This window comes from Rattus norvegicus, chromosome 2 (genome assembly GCF_021556685.1).
Source record: "Rattus norvegicus strain SHRSP/BbbUtx chromosome 2, alternate assembly SHRSP_T2T, whole genome shotgun sequence".
Lineage (NCBI taxonomy): Eukaryota > Metazoa > Chordata > Mammalia > Rodentia > Muridae > Rattus > Rattus norvegicus.
Window position 1 is genome coordinate 244,662,926 of NC_141535.1, and position 20,320 is coordinate 244,683,245.

The 20,320-nt window shown below is 45.6% G+C and overlaps 1 protein-coding gene across 6 annotated transcripts in view; it reads right to left on the bottom strand.

The window, feature by feature from the left end:
• St6galnac3 (ST6 N-acetylgalactosaminide alpha-2,6-sialyltransferase 3) overlaps positions 1-20,320 on the bottom strand; it is a 519,650-nt gene that overhangs the window by 213,926 nt on the left and 285,404 nt on the right. For all 6 annotated transcript variants that reach the window (XR_015661775.1, XR_015661776.1, NM_019123.2 and 3 more), the window contains 1 exon segment: positions 5,239-5,648. Coding sequence is in view for 4 of the 6 variants with exons in the window: in NM_019123.2 (NP_061996.2) it covers positions 5,239-5,648 (410 nt within the window). In the remaining 2 variants the exon portion in view is untranslated.

The window sequence follows — 20,320 nt, forward strand, 5'->3', positions numbered from 1 at the left end:
GGGAAAATGAAAATGTACCTAGCTGACATTCATTTATCTGGGGTCTGGGGTAGCTGTGGCATTTCATACCCACACATGCACCACAGAGAATGTGGGAACAACTGTCAAGAATCAATCCACTCCTTCCACACATTGGGTCCCAGAGATAAAACTCTGGTCTTTGGTTCTAAGGCAGACACCTTTATCCACTGAACCATCTCACCAGTCCAAGGCTGTATTCTTCAAAGAGAATTCTGGTGACTGAAGAAAAGGAACTGAGTATTTTCCTTCAAGAAATTGAACCTAATAATGTTTCATCTTAAGTCATCTTAAAAAATAGTGACATTGACATTTTGGGCCTGTAAATCGACAGAGACATAATATCTCCATTAGAATCTGATGAATTGGGGGTTGTGTCTCGGTGGTACAGTGTTTGCCCGGCATGTCAAAGGTCATGAGTTTGATAACCACCAGACATACACAAGACAAAAATGATACTTGCTGATGAATTCTGACAGTAATAGTGGCGGACTGAAACAGTACTACGACAAAAGTAGACTTAAATGGAACTCTAGCTCCCAACTCCTTCATGTGTGTGCCTATGTGTGCACAACATAGCACCCACTCGTAGTTACTTAAGAGGAAACTTACAAGTTGCGGGGCACATCCCAGCACACACCAAGTGAATGCAGCCTTATACATTTAGCACCCATGCCTGGCATTAAACATCTTCGGTGCACAGTTCCCCTAACAGGCTGGCAACGATCACATAGCTAGTTCGACATTACTTGAAGTTTACTATGAATTGTAAGGTAGAACAAATGAGTAACTGCACTTCTCTTCTTGGGGCCTTTGATTGGCAGCCTGCCAGACAGAAGGCATAGCTGTAAGACACTGTAAGATGTGTATGTTAAAAACAAAAGTCTTGTAGGCCTGAGTTAAAATGGAAATTTGAACCTCATGATGATCTTATACAGTCAACACACAAAGCATATTGGTTATAGCCTATCTCTGCCCCACTCTAAAAGCCAAGAAAGAAAAACCCAGCCTTGTAACAATGGATGCCACAGTGCTGTGGTAATGTTCTTTTAGCATCCAGCAGAATCAAGGCTCTTTCTCGAATGTCTGAATACAGGCAGGAAGGTGTGTGTGTGTGTGTGTGTGTGTGTGTGTGTGTGTGTGTGTGTATAAGAGCAGAAGACCCAACAATACTATAAAGGAGGAAAACTACCCATGGCCTCTAACTGAGTCAAAAGCATGCTAAACCCATGCGAAGAGGCTCCCAATGGCTAAAATAAGACATTCGGAGCCTAAGCTGTGCTCTAAAATAATTTGAATTACTAAAACACAGACACACTTGACTGTCAGCATGTAAATACTAGAAGTTATAAACATGCAAGTCAGTTCAGAGGATGCCAAGGAACTGATGCATCAGAACCAGTCAGTAAGAGGCTGGTGCTGCCTTCTATCTCCCGGTAACCAAATGAAGCCAACTTTCTCTCTATAAAAAAGAAAAGATAAAACACCACTGTTTTGGAGCCCTAATAAGCTCTTGACTCTAGACAGTTGCCATTAGTGTTTTCTACCATAAAAAGAGAAAACTGTGAGGTATACTTCCTTTACAAGCATCACGACGATCTTGGCAAAGGAATAAATACTAATCGGACCTGAATCCAGGCGTTTTCAATGACTTTAAGTCAACGTCGAAGAAATAACACGAGGTGAAGTTAACAAAACTAACGGGATGGTAAGACACCCAAGTGGCTAGGTTTCTTCAATGCGAAGTGGGGTAGGGAAATAGCCACATCTGTAAATATACACATCGGAAATCGATCATGCAATTATCATACATGAACCGTGTTCTAATCCTGATCTGAACCAATGCTTAAATCACATGTACGAGACAACTACTGACCACCGCAAGCCAAGGAAACACACAGTGCTACAAAGGGCATGTCTGCATTTCCCACATACGATGTGCGTTTCTTTTGTCTTTTCAAAACATGCAATGATATTTAAATATGGGATACAACCATGACGTGTGAGGTTTGCCTTAAGATAATGCTTGGGGAAGGAGCCAGTGTGTGGGGGATACAGCATAACTAGGACTGGTCACAGGTTAGTAATTCCCCAGGCTGAGGGCTCTCTACAGAGACGAAGGCACTACCAGTCTCTGCTCGAGAGTGGGGCATTTTTCTTATAAGAAGGTTTTAAAAGATATTGTTGAAGCTGTGAACTTGGCTATGTTAAAGAACCATTACTGCAAACCCAAACCTCAGTTTACATCTCCAGAATGCACGCTAATGTTGCCATGGCCCTGAGTGTCTACAACCCCAGAACTGATTCCTGTGAGCCACTGCATGGTCAACTTAACTGAAATGGTAACCTCTGGCTCAATCAAAGGCCGTGTCTCAAGCAATAAGGTCCACAGTCACTGTCTCAGTTAGGGTTTTACTGCTGTGAACAGACACCATGACCAAGGCAACTCCTATAAGGACAGCATTTAATTGGGGCTGGCTTACAGGTCCAGAAGGTTAGGACAGGAGCATGGTAGCATCCAAGCAGGAATGGTGCAGGAGGAACTGAGGGTTCAACATCTATCTTCATCTGAAGGCTGCTAGTGGAAGACAGACTTCCAGCAGCTAGGACAAAGCCCACACCCACAGTGACACGTCTACTCCAATAGGCCACACCTATTCTGCAGGGCTACTCGCTCTACTAATGGCACTCCCTGGGCCAAGCATATACCAACCATCACAGTGACAGAGGAAGACACCACACGTGCACCTCTGGTTTCCACCTGTGTACATGTGTATCCATGTAGTCAGAGATATTGTCTGAAATTTGTCATTGCGTGCCAGAGAACGACGGAAGTCATTATACTCAGTACAAACAAGGCCAGATTTAAGTCCTAGTGGAGATGGAAGCCTTTGAGGTCATTCTGGCCAACAGGAAAAGCTGAGCAGCCTGATTCTACCTGTCAACCCTTCGACAGAGTCCCAAAGAACTTGTGCACTTTAATTCTCCCATCTGTGGTGGCTAGGGAAATGGCATTAAGTAGAAAAAGAAAAAGAAGAAAGAAAGAAGGAAAATGTAGCATAAAATCATTTGACCTTTAAAAGAAACTTAGCTTTGGTAACCTCGTCGATAGATATCTGCAAAATAAATTTGCCAAGGCAGCAGTAAACAGCGTTTCTCATCATAGACACAGAATACACCTCCCAATGCGACTTGCTAATTGTTCTACCACCTCACATCTGTGACAGTGCCTCTGAAAGCTCGCAGCCAAGCCCAACTTGCAAGAGCTCCACGACCAGATAGCACACTAAGTTCTTCTCTGATACCCCGAAATGGTCCCCAGGCGTATCGTCGTAACTGAGGGATACCCTAAGGGATAGCCGTAATGGAAAACCAAATACGTCTAATTAATTGCATTGCTCGGGGCTAGTGAGAGACCAGGGGGTTCAGGAGCCCCTGGAGAATGGTCACGTTTGTACAGAGCGGTGCTACACGAGAGTGTACTTCTTGCAAACACCAGGTCTCCAGTGCCCGTCGCTTGGAATTGCCCTTATGCCACACTAATTTAGATCTAACCTTTGAGACTTTTCCTGCAGAAGAGGGGGCCCCCGTTACAGTGTTGCTCTGTTTTGCATTTCGAGTAAAGTTGCATTTTAAGGGCTCAGAAGTAGAAAATGCTAAGTGAAAATCAGCCCACATTATCAATAGGACCATTGCTCCACCTGAATAGGGGGTGAGGGGAAGAGGAAGAGGGGGTAGGGGGAGGGGAGAGGGAGAGAGGGAGGGAGAGTGTGTGTGTGTGTGTGTGTGTGTGTGTGTGTGTGTGTGTGTGTTCGTGTGTATGATGCCATTGATTAAGAAAGTTAAAAAGGCACTCTTTTGGGTGGAAGGGGGGATAGTGAGCTGGACAAACAGACCATAAAAATCTCCCCGCCAAGACTGAATTTACACTAAAATTACACCTGGACACAGCAGAACCCAACTCGCCACAAGCACATGCCCAGTCGTTACAACTTCCTACTCAATGATATTGAGTAGTAAAAGACAGGGATGCATCTTAAGGAAATCGGAATGTTAGCACTACAATTACACGTGAAGCTCAACTTCTTCATGGCATTGCACAAGTAAGCAAATTCCACGTATAATTCAAAACTCCAGGCAGATCAGGTTTCCTGATCTTCTTCAGCTTCAGTATTAGCGCAGAGTATCAGCCCAGATCGATCGGTTTGTCGTTTTGCCTCGCTCGCTTTTACTGGTTGTCTTTGCAAAGAGACGGAGAAACCAGCAGATGGTGGAGCTGCCTGAGAGGTTTAGCTATGAAGGAGCAGGGAGAGGAAGAAGAAGATCGGGAAAGGGGGAAGGAGAGGAAGGTTTATACAAAGAGGGTGGGGGCAGGGTCCAGGACAGAACGCACACACAACAGAAAAGGTAGTTTGGTTTTTCAATAAATGAGTGAAGGGTATTTACACTGCATACCTCTTTAAGAATCCTAGTACTGATGGTTTTTAAGTAGTACACAATTTCCTTTTAAAAAGATTCATTTATTTATTTATTTATTTTGTTTATCTGTCTTGAGTACACTGTCACTGCCTTTAGACACATCAGAGGAAGGCGTGTGACCCATTACAGATGGTTGTGAGCCACCATGTGGCTGCTGGGAATTGAACTCAGGACCTCTGGAAGAGCAGTCAGTGCTCTTAAACATCAAGCCACCTCCCCAGCCCCAGTAATTCATAATTTCAATGCAGTGTTCTGTTCAGTGTATCGGATACTAATGTGCAGCATCCGAGAACACAGGGTGGGTAAGAAGCTGTGCAATCATTAGAAGGTCAATGGTCTGTTCTCTCTGGTCTCAGAGGTGGGGGGAGGAGCCACAGTTTCTATGCATTTAAAACCCCGAAACTCCTGACTATTTCTGTAGTAAAGACTTCTCTAAGCCGGAAATCCGATTTAATCAATATCAACCTGAGCTCCACAGGAAGAGATCTGAAGACATCCTGAAGGACTGACTATCCGCCATTTCTCAGAGCTTCAAACCAATTAAGATGGTGTGAACTTAGGCAGTGTAGTCGGAATTAATGGGACCTCCTTGTTGGCTCATGAAGTAATCATAATGACTGAAAACACGGAGTGCTCGCTTTAAAAAATACCCGTGTTCACTTGATAGCTGGCAAAGGGCCTCGGCTAAGATGCGCCATAAAGGACAGTAAAAGGCCGGCGAAGCCCTTTCAGAGGACTCACCTGTCTTTCCCAGTTTCATCCTTAAACACCCCGTCGCAGTACGTCATCCGCTGCTCCGTGGTCACGTAGATCTGCGCGTCTGGGTAGGCGTCGACCGTCTTCTTTAGCATGTTGTACACGATCCCGTTCCCGTCCTTCCTCATGTTGCGGAAAGGGCCCCAGATGACGTAAATGGTTGTGCTCGCCTCCTTGAAAAAATAGTCCGGGTTTTTCAGCAAGAGAGGGACGCTGGTGTGTGACACCACTCGGACCATTGTCATGTAGCCGACATCTTCCTCGAAACCCTTGGTGGGGGCATTGTTCATTCTCCAGATGCAGGACGCACGGTCTATCTCTTCCCCCACCTTCTGTCCAACCATCTGACCCGAGTTCGACACGACGGCACAATGGTTACAGTTCAGCTGCAAAGGCTGAAAGAGAGAGAAGTGCAGAGTGTGGTCACGTGAGCTCCTGAGGAGCCGAAATGTAGAACTGCTGAGCATGAAGTTACCTCTGACACAACTCTGCCGCGCAGTCTCTGCCACGGCTGAGGCTTTTATTGGACCTGTGCTTTCATTAGAAAAGTAAACACATCCTGCTGAAAAGATGATTTGACTTTCTGCGTCTCTATGCCAGTTTAAAATTATGGGAGGGAAACAGCCATTCCTTTCCTCTCTAAATGATGAGTTTTATACATTTAGACCCATAATTTCCAGTGAAATAAGAAAGTGTAAAACTGTTGATTTCTAGGATGGTAGCTATAAAAGGAACTCCAGTGGTACATGTGTTTTGAACGTTGGTGGTATGTATGCATGGGTAGGTGGCAGGGGACAATAACATACACAGCCCAGGCCCACTTAAGACAGCTGAAGTCTTATATGCTGACGTTTAAAAGTCCCCAAGTCATTAATGTGCCTCTGGGCTTACATTATCTTTAGGTGGACAAGGTAAGGCCTCTCTTGAGAACACGGAGAGACGTGCACACAGTCTTTAGAGGCTGAATACCTCTGCGTGGAACTGACAAAGACTGACAAAGCAAACACTGATGTCAGGGAGAGTACCTAACACCAGTGCCAGTGCTGGAGCCAAGACCACACCTTCAAAATCTGGATCCTGTAAATTAGAACTTCTAAGCCCAGGTCTTCTAAGTCTGGAGCTCCTTTACTTTAGATTTATTTAAATAATAATATTATTTATTATTTATGTGTATGTGTGTTTCTATGTGTGAGTATATTCATGCAAATGCCTATGGAGACCAGAAGGAGGGAAGAGATTCCCTCGGTGCTTAAAAGCTGTTGTGGCCCACCTGAACTGGGCACTGGGACCCAAGTGAAGGCTCCCTCTGCAAGAGCAGTACACGCCCTTGACCTCTAAGCCATCTGCTAGTCTACTAAAGGTCAATCTTCTCACTCACACAAAGAGCTCACTGCTCTTAGCTTTATCCCATTTCCTTGGCTTCTACAATAGCCACACACGCTACTTTTGCTATTTCTTTCCCACGGGAAGACATGACTCTGTCTTCCGAACAGAAAAAAGAAACACTTCGGAGATTTTCGTCGACCTTCTAGAAGATTGCATTTTTTGATCCCGAGTTTGAAACCAAATGTATTTTGTGCCTACAGGAGAACAGCTCCTCTCAGACACGGCCCTGCCCCACCTTTACTCCTGTCCTATCTGCCATCTAGATAGTAAACTCCTGTAAGATAATGCCTTGCCTCTGACGTCAACAGTGACATATTGGTGGCTCAATTAAAGTAGAAAATGAAAGATACGGGTTTAAAATAATCTATTAAGAGTTTTAACACTTTATATCCTTTTTTTTTCCAATTCTACCAATTTGTGGTACCCAAGTGTTGTCAGATGTGTGGTCTTTCACTTGACTTACCAGGCTACACCCTTAGCGAAAACGGTCTCTCCCTCCTCAGCAACTAACAACTGCTCTTAACTCCATTGCTAGGGATGGATATGGAAGAGAAGTGAACCTTGGAATAGTTGGGGATGCAGGGTAAATACAGTCAAAACACACATGACACTCTCTAAGAAGTAATTTTTTTTAAAGAGTCTGAAAATCGAGCCAAATACTAGGGAAAAATAGACTTTCCCATTTAGTTTAGAACTGTTGATTTAGGTGGAAAGAAAAAAGCAATCATGAGGAAAGGTCAACTAATCAGTAGGTTCAGTCCTGCTGTGGCAATCAAGGTAAGGAAAAAATGATCAGTAAAGCAACTCAGAAATGCCACTGGGACAATCACCACACAGTTGGGACTGGTCACCTTTCCTGTTGATGGCACTCTGCCCAGCAGTTTCTGGTTGCCTACCGCACAGCAGGTGCAGTTCCAAGAGTCAGAGCTGAGGTAAGAAATCATACACAAGCATCTCTGATGAAGGAAACACACATTTAAGTTGTACTTTCATACATGCACACGATAATTACATCAGCATCCTGTATAATACATTAGAAGGCGATCAGTTCACAAAAGAGAAAGTTCTACAACATGGAAACTTCGGAGGTACACGCTTGCATGTGAATGCCTCTCTGTGTGCATGTGACTGCATGTGTGTGCATGTGAATGCATCTGTGTGTGCACTGGGACCAAGGAAGAAATGCCAGAAAGGCACTGCTGAGAGAACGTGTGAATGAGGTAACAGAAGGATTACAGGGTAGAAATGACTCAAAGACATCGCCAAGGCCAACCCCAGTGAGGTTGGCAAAAGCGAAGCTACTGCCAATCCTTTGAGATGGTGAGGAAGAATGAAGCACTCAGCAGAGTCCATGCAGTCGGTAAGTAGGCACTAGGGGCAGAAAGGTGACCGCTGTGTATCCCTGGGTCCTCTGGCTTCCTGTGCAGTGGAGAGCTTTGACAAAAGAGAAATGGATGGCCTGAACTGTGTCTTAACAACTTTGTCCGTTACATGGAAAGTCAGATGGTTAGAGAAGGTTAAAACAGGGAGAGCAAGCGACTGCTCCCACGGAGAAGAGAGGGTGATGAGAAGACAAGAAGTGATACGGGTAAGCAGAGAAGCCCTCAGCTTCTGGGTATATTCTTCATCAGTCCAGGTACTGAAGGTGTGAAAAGCAGACGTTAGGGAAGGAGACAAGAGTAACGTCAAGCTTCCGGCACAGCCACTCGAGACTAGCACAATCTCCAGTTAGGATGAAACGATGGATTCTAGAAATAAAACCAGGGAGGCAAACCGAGAGTTTGTCTCCAGTGTAGGCAGGCGGATGACGCCCAAAGTAAAGACCACTACAGTGTGTCTCTTAACAAATCCACTCGAGCCGCTGTAAATGGCTGTCCCACCTTGATTACTAAAGTAGCCCGGGCTCACTATGAAGAGCTTGAAAAATTGAGAGGACAGAATTACAGTTATTCAGATTTCTATCACTCAACCATAATCACAAATATTTCACCACATTGTCCTTTTTCTATGTCGGCTGTGGCAGGCAGGTTGAAAAAATTAGATTTACACAACCAGGCAGCTGTGGTTTTCTCTCGTTTTCACGTTGATCTTTCCCATGTCAATAAATAATCCTCGGAGGTGGTTTCAGTACCTGCTCACTGCTCAACTGTAGATACGCCGTAATGTGTCCATCTGCCTACTCTGGACATCCAGCTCTTGCCTGGTTGACTTGTTACCATTTAAAGTACTTTGATAAACATTTTATTTTTGTACATCCTGAGTACTGTGGAGTCAACGGTTACAACGTGTGATAAACTTGTTTCCTTTGGTCTCTATTTACTCCGGTAGCATGTACACGGCTGGCAAAGGCATCAGTGTAAGCTGTCACGACTAAGAATCAGAAAAAAACATGACCTCTTGGACCCACACGGGTCCATTTGAGAGACACCTTAGAGCATTACAATCAGGGTGGCAGAGGCGGCTCGGAGATTCCAAGTGCTTCTTGCTCTTGCACAGAGCTGGGTCCAGCACCCTTGTGAGCAGTGACTCAGTGCTCAGTGCCCACATGGTGGCTCAACTCATCTGGATCTCTGGTCCTGTACCTGATTTTGGCCTCTGTTGGGTATGCAGCGTGCACATGGCATACTTCCAAAATACATGTATGCACAGATACAATAGAAATATCTTTAAAAATACCTCTGGGATCCACAGGCATGGTGATGGATGCCTTCAGTGCAAGCATTTGAGAAGCAGAGGCAGGAGGATCATGAGTTCAGGGTCATCCTCAGTGACCTAGAGACTCTGAGGTTAGTCTGGGATACCTGCCGCACTGCCACACAAACAACTTTGTGATAACGAACTTGAATGTCACCTCGACAAACTGCAGTGAGTAGCAGGTAGACCAGACACTGAGTTAGAAACCCACCCAAAGTGGAGGAGTCTATTAGGACGCTTCAACGTAGGTTCTAGACCGGTTCCATCACAAGCACTTTCTTAAATGAAGGCTCAATAGAGTGACTTTGAGGATCAGGTGTTGTCTAAAGTGTCACCATGTCCTTTAGAAGCTGACATTCTTTCAGACAACATGGACGAGTACGATCTTTTTTTTTTTTTTTTTTTTTTTTTTTTTTTTTGCAATTTTTGGTAGGGCTCAACAGCCATTACTCAGCCACTACCCACGACTGAGTCCTCCAAGATCGTCATGAATCATGCACATGTGTGTATTACACACTGAGTGTTACACTGTTTGCTCAGACACCAACACCATGCACGTGGGCAGCACGATTCCATTCCACTGTCCATTGCAACAAGGTCCTTAAGTGGGCAATAAAACCATATTTGGGGTTCAGCCTGCACAGAGCTAAAAATCATCAAAAAAAAGCCTTGGATGTGTTCTGTAAAATGTGGCAATTTGCACTGGATTTCCCAGCCATTAGGATGAATTAGCCAGTTCTGCTGTAACACGGCTTAATTTAGCTAATAAGAATCAGCAGGCTGGTCTCACTTGACAATTGTAACCTCTGAAAGTGATCCATTAAGACATCCCAATCTGTTCCATGACAACACTGGGAAGCCACAGCTGTGCAGATTATGAGGTCAGCAGCTGACTAACAACTCAAGGGCCAACCGTGGGGCCGACCGTTTGTTGTTTATGTGGAAAAATATGTGCCGGAAGGAGAACAGGGCTTTCCCTCAGTGGCTTTGCTTGTAGATGAAGGATTTACTAGCCACTTCTTTTCGCTGTTGGTTAGATGACAGTGTCACCATGACTAGAGTCTTTAGAGACTTTCCTGTGTGCATTACTGAACCCAATCCTGCCTAGCTCTCTGACTTCCTGGGCGAGGCGCACATGCTCAGAGCTTCAGGAACCATTGTAAAGAATAGCAGAAGAACTGGAGCTGATAAGCAACATCTTCCAAGTCAGGATTGGAAGCCCGACGCTGCCAGAAGACTTGGAATGGTCCCTGGGATGCATCCCTGTGTTGAAGGAACTGTCAAACTAATATATCCATGATGAAAGGAAGAGAAGAGACCACGTACTCATGGTTGGCCGGCCACGATCTACCTCACCCGGTCATCCCCATCTCTTGGATTAGCTTCGTCCCGTGTCTTTTGATCTCAGCTTCCTTCGTTAAGTGCATTGCTGCTTCTACATTACACGTGGCTTTGTTCTGCCTCAGTAAGCGGTGCCTCTCTCTTCCTAGATCGGGGGCCTGGATTTCCTGAGGTGTCTGTTAAGGCTTATCTGGTCCAATTCATCAACCTTCATTTTAATTTCAAATTCTTCTCTTCAGTTGAATTGTCTCTACTTTTTTTTTTTTCATTAAAAATAATACACCCCTTGGACCTTGTTTCCTGTATCAAAACATCTTTTAAAATCTTTTGCTTGGGTGAAGAGCACCAGATATGTTTAACTAATCCCTTTCTGGCAGCTATGCCACTGGTAAAGAAAACCTACAAGTAGGGGAAGGGTGGCGTGCTTGCTTGGACTTTAATAGTCTGGGATTAATGTAAACTATTAAAAAGGATAGGCTTGGTGATGCACGCATGTAATCCCAGCACTGAGGACACAGAAGCAGGCACACACACAGAGCTCACTGGCTTAGCCCACTTGGTGAGCTCCAGCTCCCTACACAAACACACACACACACACACACACACACACACACACACACACACACACACGACAACAACAACAAGAAAACTACACACACCAAACACTTCATTTTATTTGAGATCTAAAACGCTGACTTATAAAATGGCAACAAACCTATATTTGTTTCGGGCATTTCCTCCTCTTGCCAAACCTGATCAACACCAAGCCATTATACTTAGTTATAGACACTCAGTTGGGGAACAGTTAAAAGTCTGGTGACATCTATTGGACAACCAAATGATTTCTCCATGCAGTGACTCTGCACAAGGTGCTCCGAAGGACCGATCATTTTGAAGTTATAACTGGGGTAACCTTTGATCTCCGTACCCAGCTTTGATGTGTGTGGGGAAGTTGTGTGGTCTGCAGCATCTGTCCCGGCTTTGTCAGGTCTAAGGGCGTCCCTGGAAAAGCAAGACATCTCCCACCGAAGTGATCCTTGGTGGTTCATCTTCTACAAGGAAGAAGTATTTCCGCATTGTTGCCTGGGGTGTAGGGGCCTGGGGGATGAGCCCACAGGAGGGAAACAGACTGAGAACAATATGAGCAAAGCTGCCATCTTGGCTGTGACTGACACCTGTCATGATTCAGGCCTTTGAGTAGAGCTGCCCATCTTGGCTGTGACTGACACCTGTCATGATTCAGGCCTTTGAGTAGAGCTGCCCATCTTGGCTGTGACTGACACCTGTCATGATTTAGGATGTCTCTTCAGCATTCATTATATTAATCAAACTTGATCTTCAAAATCTTCTGTTGACCTATTTGTTTTTCAGGCAGTGTGGCACTTTGTAACCCTGGTTAACTTGGAACTCATTGTGTAGACCCAGGTGGCCTTGAACTTACAGCAATCCTCCTGCCTCTACTTCCTGGGTTCTGGAAAGACAGGCCTGAACCAGAATACCAGGATTACAAAAGACATTTTCTCTTGAGACATCGACTTGCTATGCAGCCTTGGCTGTCCAAGAACTCTAAGTAGACCAGGTTAGGATTCAAGAAGCTGTCCCTCGAAATAGATTTTCTTTCATTTAGTTGATTTTCATTTTCTATTAAGATGCTGAGTAAATCAAGATAAACTTGATGTCCAGTGGACCAAGTAGATGTGAGGACCTATGTTCTAATTCCGATGCCAGGGAAGTGACCCGAGGTGTAACCCTGAGCTTGATAGTGGACCTAGAATATGTGGAAGTTCCAAGCCAATCACAGACTGCGAACTCTGCCTCAGAACACTGTGGACAGCTCCCTAGGAACTGCACCCAAGGGTGACCTTTGGTGTCTACATGCATGTACACATACATGTGAATCCCCAACAGGTACATGCCAGAACATAGATACACATAGGCACAAACACAGAAAACAAATGTGTCGTTGGCCAAGAGTTTCCTGAAAGTAAGGCAGAGTTGTGGCGTGTGCCTCTCATGCTCTCTCCCCATGCGTGCCAGGGGAAGGAGAATTCTCCGGGACACGCCTACAAGGGAAGCAACTTAGAAACTTAGGTGTATTTTTTTTCTCTTAACATGTTCCATTTCTAATATGGCTAAATTTTAACCTGTCATAAACTCATCGAGAGCATTTTTGTTATGTCCTGGATGGTCCTGTGCATCTGCTTACTCAATACGATTTCAACCCATTTCTTTCCAAAGAGCAGTGGGTTGTACGCTCTTCTCTTCTAAGGAGGAGAGTACTATAGTGTCCGGGGGGGGAAAGCAAAACGCACCACAGCAGATGCTGCTGCTGGGAGCTGTTCTCCATCACGACTGGGAGCCCCTCCCCTTCCCAAGGCTTCCCTCACCTGCGCCCGCTTCAGAAAAGCAGGGTAGCTAAGAGGTCACACGTTATCCTCGAAGTTGGGGGTCGCCCCCTCCTCCAGACATGAAGATGCCCTACTTACACTGAAGGCTTTTCACCACGTGTGTTTCCAAATTCATTCCTGTGTTATGAGCATGAGTCTTTGAAAACACACAAGACTGCAAGATGGGGTGGATAAATTCCCCAAGAAGGTCCCAAGCTGTAGATAGGATGATGGGGAGGTGTGGTGAGTGCGTTCTTCTGTCTTTGTTAGCTCATGGTGTTGTAATAATCAGCCTCGGCTCCATGAGCTTATGCGATGCGTATCAGATATGATGGACATCACTTTACCAGTGTTATTTCCAAATGGCTCCTCGATGGGTTAAAGTGGAAGAAAGGAGAAGAGAAGGGAAGCAGAGGGGAAGGGAAGGAAGGGCAGAAGAGAGGTGATCGGAAGTAAGGAAGGGGGAACAGGAAGGAATGGAGAGAAGTAAGGGAGGGAGGGAAGAAGGGAAGACCAAAGCTACTAGGTCACTCCTCCTGATGGGCAATTTACCTGTAAAGAGTGGATTTTCTCTTTTAGTTAACCTTTGACTTCCCTGCTCCTGCCTGCCTCTACCTAACCTCACATGAGTGTGCACACACAGGACATGCCTGTTGTCTTCACTCAGGTGGGTGGGCTAGCTCACTGTGGGCTAGCTCACTTTTCATCCTCCTGGCCAACCCTTCTGGAAAGTTCCATCACTGTCTTCCCAGTGTGAGCTGGACAGATTGCTCTACCCTTTTTGAATGATCTATTGGGACAACTGCCAACCCTTTTCCATTTTAATCAGTAAGAAGAATGAAATACTTAACCTTTACTCTTTTCCCTCCGCACAAGCTTACAGACAATTAAAATCTGTGAAATAAAACCTACAAGACAGTGTGGTTCTCCCTGGCAAAAAGGCACAGTCATGGACGGAAGGTCACCTGTCAGCTACATCCAGTCATTAAATCTCTGCGTACATCACTAACACCGCTCTGTGGAAAACAACGGTCAAAACATTAAATTATGAAACAGTCGGGATTAGAAAAGGTCACCAAAAAACTAAAGGAAATTTGACCAATCCTGTGAACACAGAGCCCTAGCAGCTGGCAGAGAGGTCGGGAAGAGACTCGGCAAGAACTCTCACCGCACGCTCTCCGGCTCTGCCCCGTGTTGGATATGAATTCCCATTTACAGCTTGGTACCTAAAACGAAACTTGTCCACATCAAATAAAAGCAGGAGCTCCGATAAATATTTCAGGATGAAGAACAAAAAAAAACAAAAACCCTTCATGTTTGAATCTAACCGGCCTAAATTATTAAGAAGCATTGTTTCACACTCCCTAATGGCTGCTTCGTTTCAGCTGAAGCGATGTGATCTTAAAATGGGGAGACAGGTCCCTCACGCACCTCCAGGGTCTTAGGGACTCGATGCTTGCTAATTTACGACTTTAATGTTAGAACAAATGGGATCTTTGCTTTTCATCACCCAATTTGAATAAATCAGAACAAAGCATGTCGGACAAGCCCCAGGGACAGTCCCCCTCTTCGCTGTCATGGACCGCCTCACGTCTCCCTGTGCCTTTAGAGTTTTAGTCTTAGAGGCTGCACCCCATATAATGACGCCATCGGGGAATAGATTCTGTCTTTCTTCTCCTCCGTGCTCTGTAAGCCCCTTCAAGTGCGAGGTACAAAAGGCGCATTAACAATCTGGCGTTGTTTTTATTGCTTGACAAACTTTAAAAAAATGTATTTTAATTTTTCCCTTGTTTCAGGAGTGATTAAGCAAGCCGTTTCCATCTTCCTGGAGTCACCTCTGTGTGCCAAGAACTGGGAAAACTGTTCTAGAGAGAAATCCATTCAGCCAAGCTGGGCTGCCAGGCTGCCAGGCCTACTTCCCCGTCCCTCCACAAGGCTGCACCATGCAGCTTCTGCAGCTTCCAGGAGCTGTGCGTTTAAATCACCCGTGACGAGGAACTGCACATAAAAACACGGATTTGATAACCCACTGTTTGGCTCTGACTCCCTCTGGATTTGGGATGTGGCGTTTGCTTTCGTTTCTACCTGGTGGCATTATATTGAGACATAAAACTTAATATGTGGCTGCATAAAACCGTTAATGTCAAGAAATAATTCTACAACAGCCAACACAAAGCTATGCTCTCAGTTGCCATAGATGACACATTTCCCTTTAACTGAGGGTCCTCAAAGGTACGGACTTGTATAATCCTGAGACATGCTGCAGAAGAAGGCGCTTGCTACCTCTGACAGGAGAGGCAAAGCAGAGTCTTCTCAAACAGCAAGGTTTCCACCGAGGCCCTGGTCAAGGGACATAACTTAGGATCTACTGTAACGACTGGGAAACACTGAACACGCTCCAGCTTTGGAGGCAACCTCTGTGGATTATTTCCCCTCCCTCCAGGAAGATAACTCAGGATGAGCTCTACTACATGACCCAGGCTTTCCATAGAGAGCAAGGAAACCGGTACATGTGTGGCCTCAGTGTCATAGCACTTTCTCTCAACTAGGGACAAAGATGTTCAATTCGCCACCATAGTGTAATGACCAGGAAATTAGTCATCAATGAGAAATAAACAGCAATGGCTACCATAGACTACAGTGATTATGAAATCACTCATCAATGAGAAATAAACAGCAATGGCCACCACAGACTATAGTGATTAGGAAATCACTCATCAATGAGAAATAAGCAGTAACGTCTACCATAGACTATGACGATCAGGAAGTCACTCATCAATAAGAAATGGCAGCAAAGAATGTAGGGAAAGAGAGATCCTTATTCACTGCTGTGAGAAGGTAAATTTTACAGACTATGTAAACATACGGAATAGGGAGGGGCTGGACAGATGAGAGGGCTCAGCAGCGAAGACACTGGCTGTCCTTGCCGAGGACTAGGATTCAGTTCCCAGCAACCACATGACAGGTCCGAAAGATCTGTAACTCCAGTTCCATGGTATCTGGCACCCCCTTTTAGTTTCCTCCTGTACCGCGGGGTGAAGGCTCATTCCATGTGAAGTCTGTTCTGTGATCTGAATTCTGCATTTCAGAGGTGCAATCTGGGAGCTCTCCTTTCCCACTCCACAGGGATGCACCAGACAGGGTTTTGGGTTATAACTATGACGTTCTGATGCACACCTAACGTTAGCAGCACCAAGAAACAAAGAGAGCTGGGCAATTGAGTGAAGAAAGATACCGATGTAAAATCAAAACAGAAAGAAAGCCACCCTCAGCATCCGTAAGATAAAAATACAATAGGCTGGGGGAAAGCTTTAGAATTGCTAAGGGTTTGTAAAATGGTAGCTGGCTGTGTGTGACCTGGTTAGATGAACTCACTCACACTACATCAGGAAAAAGAGGGGGACGATAATGTATGGCGTCACCAAACATATAGAAAAGCTGGAGCAGAGCTCCGCAGAGGAACTGGAGAAGCCACAGCAGGGCCTCCGTTCAGCATCTTTATTTGCAAGAGCCTTTGTGCTTCTTAAGCAAAAACTTCAGTTCCTATGACCAGGCTGCATGCGCGCTGAAAATTGGGAAGATTCTCGCGATCTCTACCATCTATCTGATGAGTGGAGGCCCTGTGAGTTTTAAGAACTAGAACTAAGATTTAGATATGATATTGATCTGGCTTTGGAGTCCCCAGCTCCTTTACTGGTATGGTAATTATACTTTGAAATCCTTATCTTGTTTGAATAATTATTTTTAAACTATGTTAAAATCTTCTTCTAGATATCATGGGTTATTGACCCAGTAAATGAAATTACTGAGCCCACAGTATTTTTAATGCTTTAATGAAGTGGTGTTCTAAAATGCTCAGTCTCTGTAACCATGAAAAGCATATCAATTAGCTAAAAACCGAATATTGCCAGAAACTAGGCAATCTGGAGATTCTACTCAGAAGATCCAAAACAAAATTAAAAGCTGGTGATGCAGAGGGCGACTGAACCCACTGAACCCACCCAGCCCTGAGAACAGTTGCAGGGCATTTCCCTCCTTTGGGAGGCTACATCCTGTGCCTTTCACTGTTCCCTGTGGAATCTGAGGTGGAGAGACCCACCCCTGACCATTTAACCCTTACTGTTTGCCTCATGTCCTGGCAGAGGTAAAGGGCAGAGAAGCTATGGCCCCTGCACCCACAGGTCAGACTTAGGGGGCAAGCTCCTTTTTTATCGCCTATCTTTCTGACCACGGCCATCTCCCACCAAGCACACGTGACCACAGCCATGTAAGGAGGATTAAGTTCCCAACCTTGTGGGACACATGCCAACCATGGCAAGGGCTTTATTGGTCTGGTCTCCAAAAATCTTAGGAATTCAAACTCACTCATGAGTTGTCTCCGATGATTCTGATGAACAACAGGGGCATTAAAGAACTGAGTGCAAGGGGAAAGTGATGGTTTTAGCAACTCACCAGCCTATGGGTTGCCTCCTAAAGCAGGAGTACACTCCCCCACAGAACTAGGCAGGCAGGGTGGCTTGACAGGCACAAAAGGCTGGTGAAGGCAGAAACGGGGAGCAAAAGTGAAAGGACCCTGTCTAGATGCTCGACCATCATGCTCTTGGATTCACAGTTATCACCATGTGACCAGGCATGGTTCCATGTGTAATCCTGGGACTCGGGAAGGGAAGTGGAGAAGTTTAAAGCCATCCTTGGCTACAGAGTGAGTTTAAGGCCTTCCTGGGACACATGGAATTCTGTCTTAAAAAAAATAAAGAAAACGTCAACCATGTCAAAGCGACTTTCCTTCCCCATGAAAGCTGACTTGCCCCTTGGTCCAATGTATTGAAACTATGTTTCATGTTTTAGTTGTCCATTTTATGACTTCCGTTTTACTGAGGCACCTACACAGTATCAAGTCAGTTTGGCCTTCGCTGCCCAGGACTTGTGCAGAAGCTGGTTCCAACACAACAGATGGTCTCCTGCAAAGTTACAGGGCTTAAGTTTATGACTCCCACGGAAGAGGCTGATACGGAGCAACATGTGGGATGTCTCCAGCTCTGGATGCTTGTGTGACTTAGACGGAAGAGTAGGAGAAGGAAGGAGAAAAGGAAGAGGAAGAAAGGAGGCGGAAGAGGAGGGTATGGGCATGTCAGCATTCCTCCCAGGCTCTACCCACAGTTGCCTAGCAACAGCCAGGTAGGTCTGGCTTGCTATGAAAAGGACTGTTTGGACTGTCTCTCTCCATCTCTCTCTGTTTCTCTCTGTCTCTCTCCATCTTTCTGTCTCTATCTCTGTCTCTCTCTGACCCCTTTCTCCCTCTCCCCTTCTCCTCCCTTCCCTTCCCTCCTCTTTCTCCACATGTTCCCTGCTCTCTTCTCTTCTCTTCTCTTCTCTTCTCTTCTCTCTCTTCTCTTCTCTTCTCCTCTTCTCTTCCTTTCTGTCTCTGTCTTTCTCTGTCCCCTCGCTTTCCTTACCTCTACTCCCTTCTTAACTCCCCCACTCATGTCCCCAAATAAACTCTATCCTATGCTAGACCCGTCATACGGCTGGTACCTCAGTGGGCAGGGATGCTGCAGCATGGGCCAGCTGAGGTATGCCCTCCCACAGCACCATACCACACCCTACAAAACACATCATTGGCTTTACAAAACACATCATTGGCTTTACAAAACATATCAAAGGGGGAAGGCAGACAGAGAAGGGGGTGTGCCCTTTACTCACACTTGACCAATAGTCATAAATGCTAACCAATTCAACCCAACATGCAATCAAGCCTCGTTCCGTTTTTAAATGATATTTTATCTGTGCCTGTGTCTATGATCCCATGTGCAATAGAGCATGTGAAAGTAAAAAGATAACTTGAGGAAACTGGCTTTCTCTTCCCACCATGTATGTAGGTTCTAGGAACCTCAGGTTTTCTGGCTTGGCCAAATGTCTTATTTTATTTTGTTTCATTTTACAAGACAGACAAATAACAATGCCCCTGAAGAGAAGTGTGAAACCTCAGAGAAAGTTGGCAAGGGTCATGAAAAACTAAAAACATTTTCTGGAAAAAGAATTTTATTTTTTATTCAAATATGTGCATGTATGTGTATGTGTGCATGTGTGCTAGTGAGGGGGAATGGACGTGGGTGTGTGGGGAGTGGATGTGAGTGCGTGGCAACTGTTCTTTGTTCCTAATATGTAACTGTCACTAATTCTGAAGCCTAGAGGCTCAGGCAGTGCACAGGCAACAGCTCCAACCTTGGGATTATTTCCGTTCATTTAGTACATGTTCGTTTAGTACAGAGAAGAGGGAGTTCAGCGTGGTATGACTACATAATTTATCTTTTAGGGACCAAAAGCATATACTTCCCAGTGCTGATTAAATTATGAACACTGGTCTTTAAAATAGAAGCAATTAATATTGTAATGTTGACAACTTAACATAAAATCATGGAGAACAAATCTCGATATCAAACCCTTCAGCATTTCACCGTGCACACTTCCTGCTCAGCTCAAGTGACCTGACACCTTGGGAAGAGTGTCATGAAGTCAGTTCGCCAACTTACATGATAAAAAGCCCTCCTCATAAGATCTATGCTAGCGTGATGGTTTCCAAGTGGTGTCCGTGGGAGCCGCTTTAAGGGAGGACTAGTGTGGGGCCTTCAGCTCACTGAAGGGCAGTGTAGGAGCCCAGGTTCTTCCTTGTGTCACTTCCTGGCCAAGTGCTGCTGTGCCATGTGCTCCTGTCATGGTGCTCCCCAGTCATGGTGGTCCCCCTGTTATGGTGCTCCCCAGTCATGGTGTTCCCCCTGTTATGATGCTCCCCAGTCATGGTGGTCCCCCTGTTATGATGCTCCCCCTGTTATGGTGCTCCCCCTGTTATGGTGCTCCCCCTGTCATGGTGCTCCCCCTGTTATGGTGCTCCCCAGTCATGGTGCTCCCCCTGTTATGGTGCTCCCCTGTCATGGTGCTCCCCAGTCATGGTGCTCCCCAGTCATGGTGGTCCCCCTGTCATGATGCTCCCCAGTCATGGTGGTCCCCCTGTTATGATGCTCCCCCTGTCATGGTGCTCCCCCAGTCATGATGCTCCCCAGTCATGATGCTCCCCAGTCATGGTGCTCCCCCTGTTATGATGCTCCCCCTGTCATGGTGCTCCCCCTGTCATGGTGCTCCCCAGTCATGATGCTCCCCAGTCATGGTGCTCCCCAGTGATGGTGCTCCCCAGTGATGGTGCTCCCCCTGTCATGGTGCTCCCCCAGTCATGGTGCTCCCCCAGTCATGGTGCTCCCCAG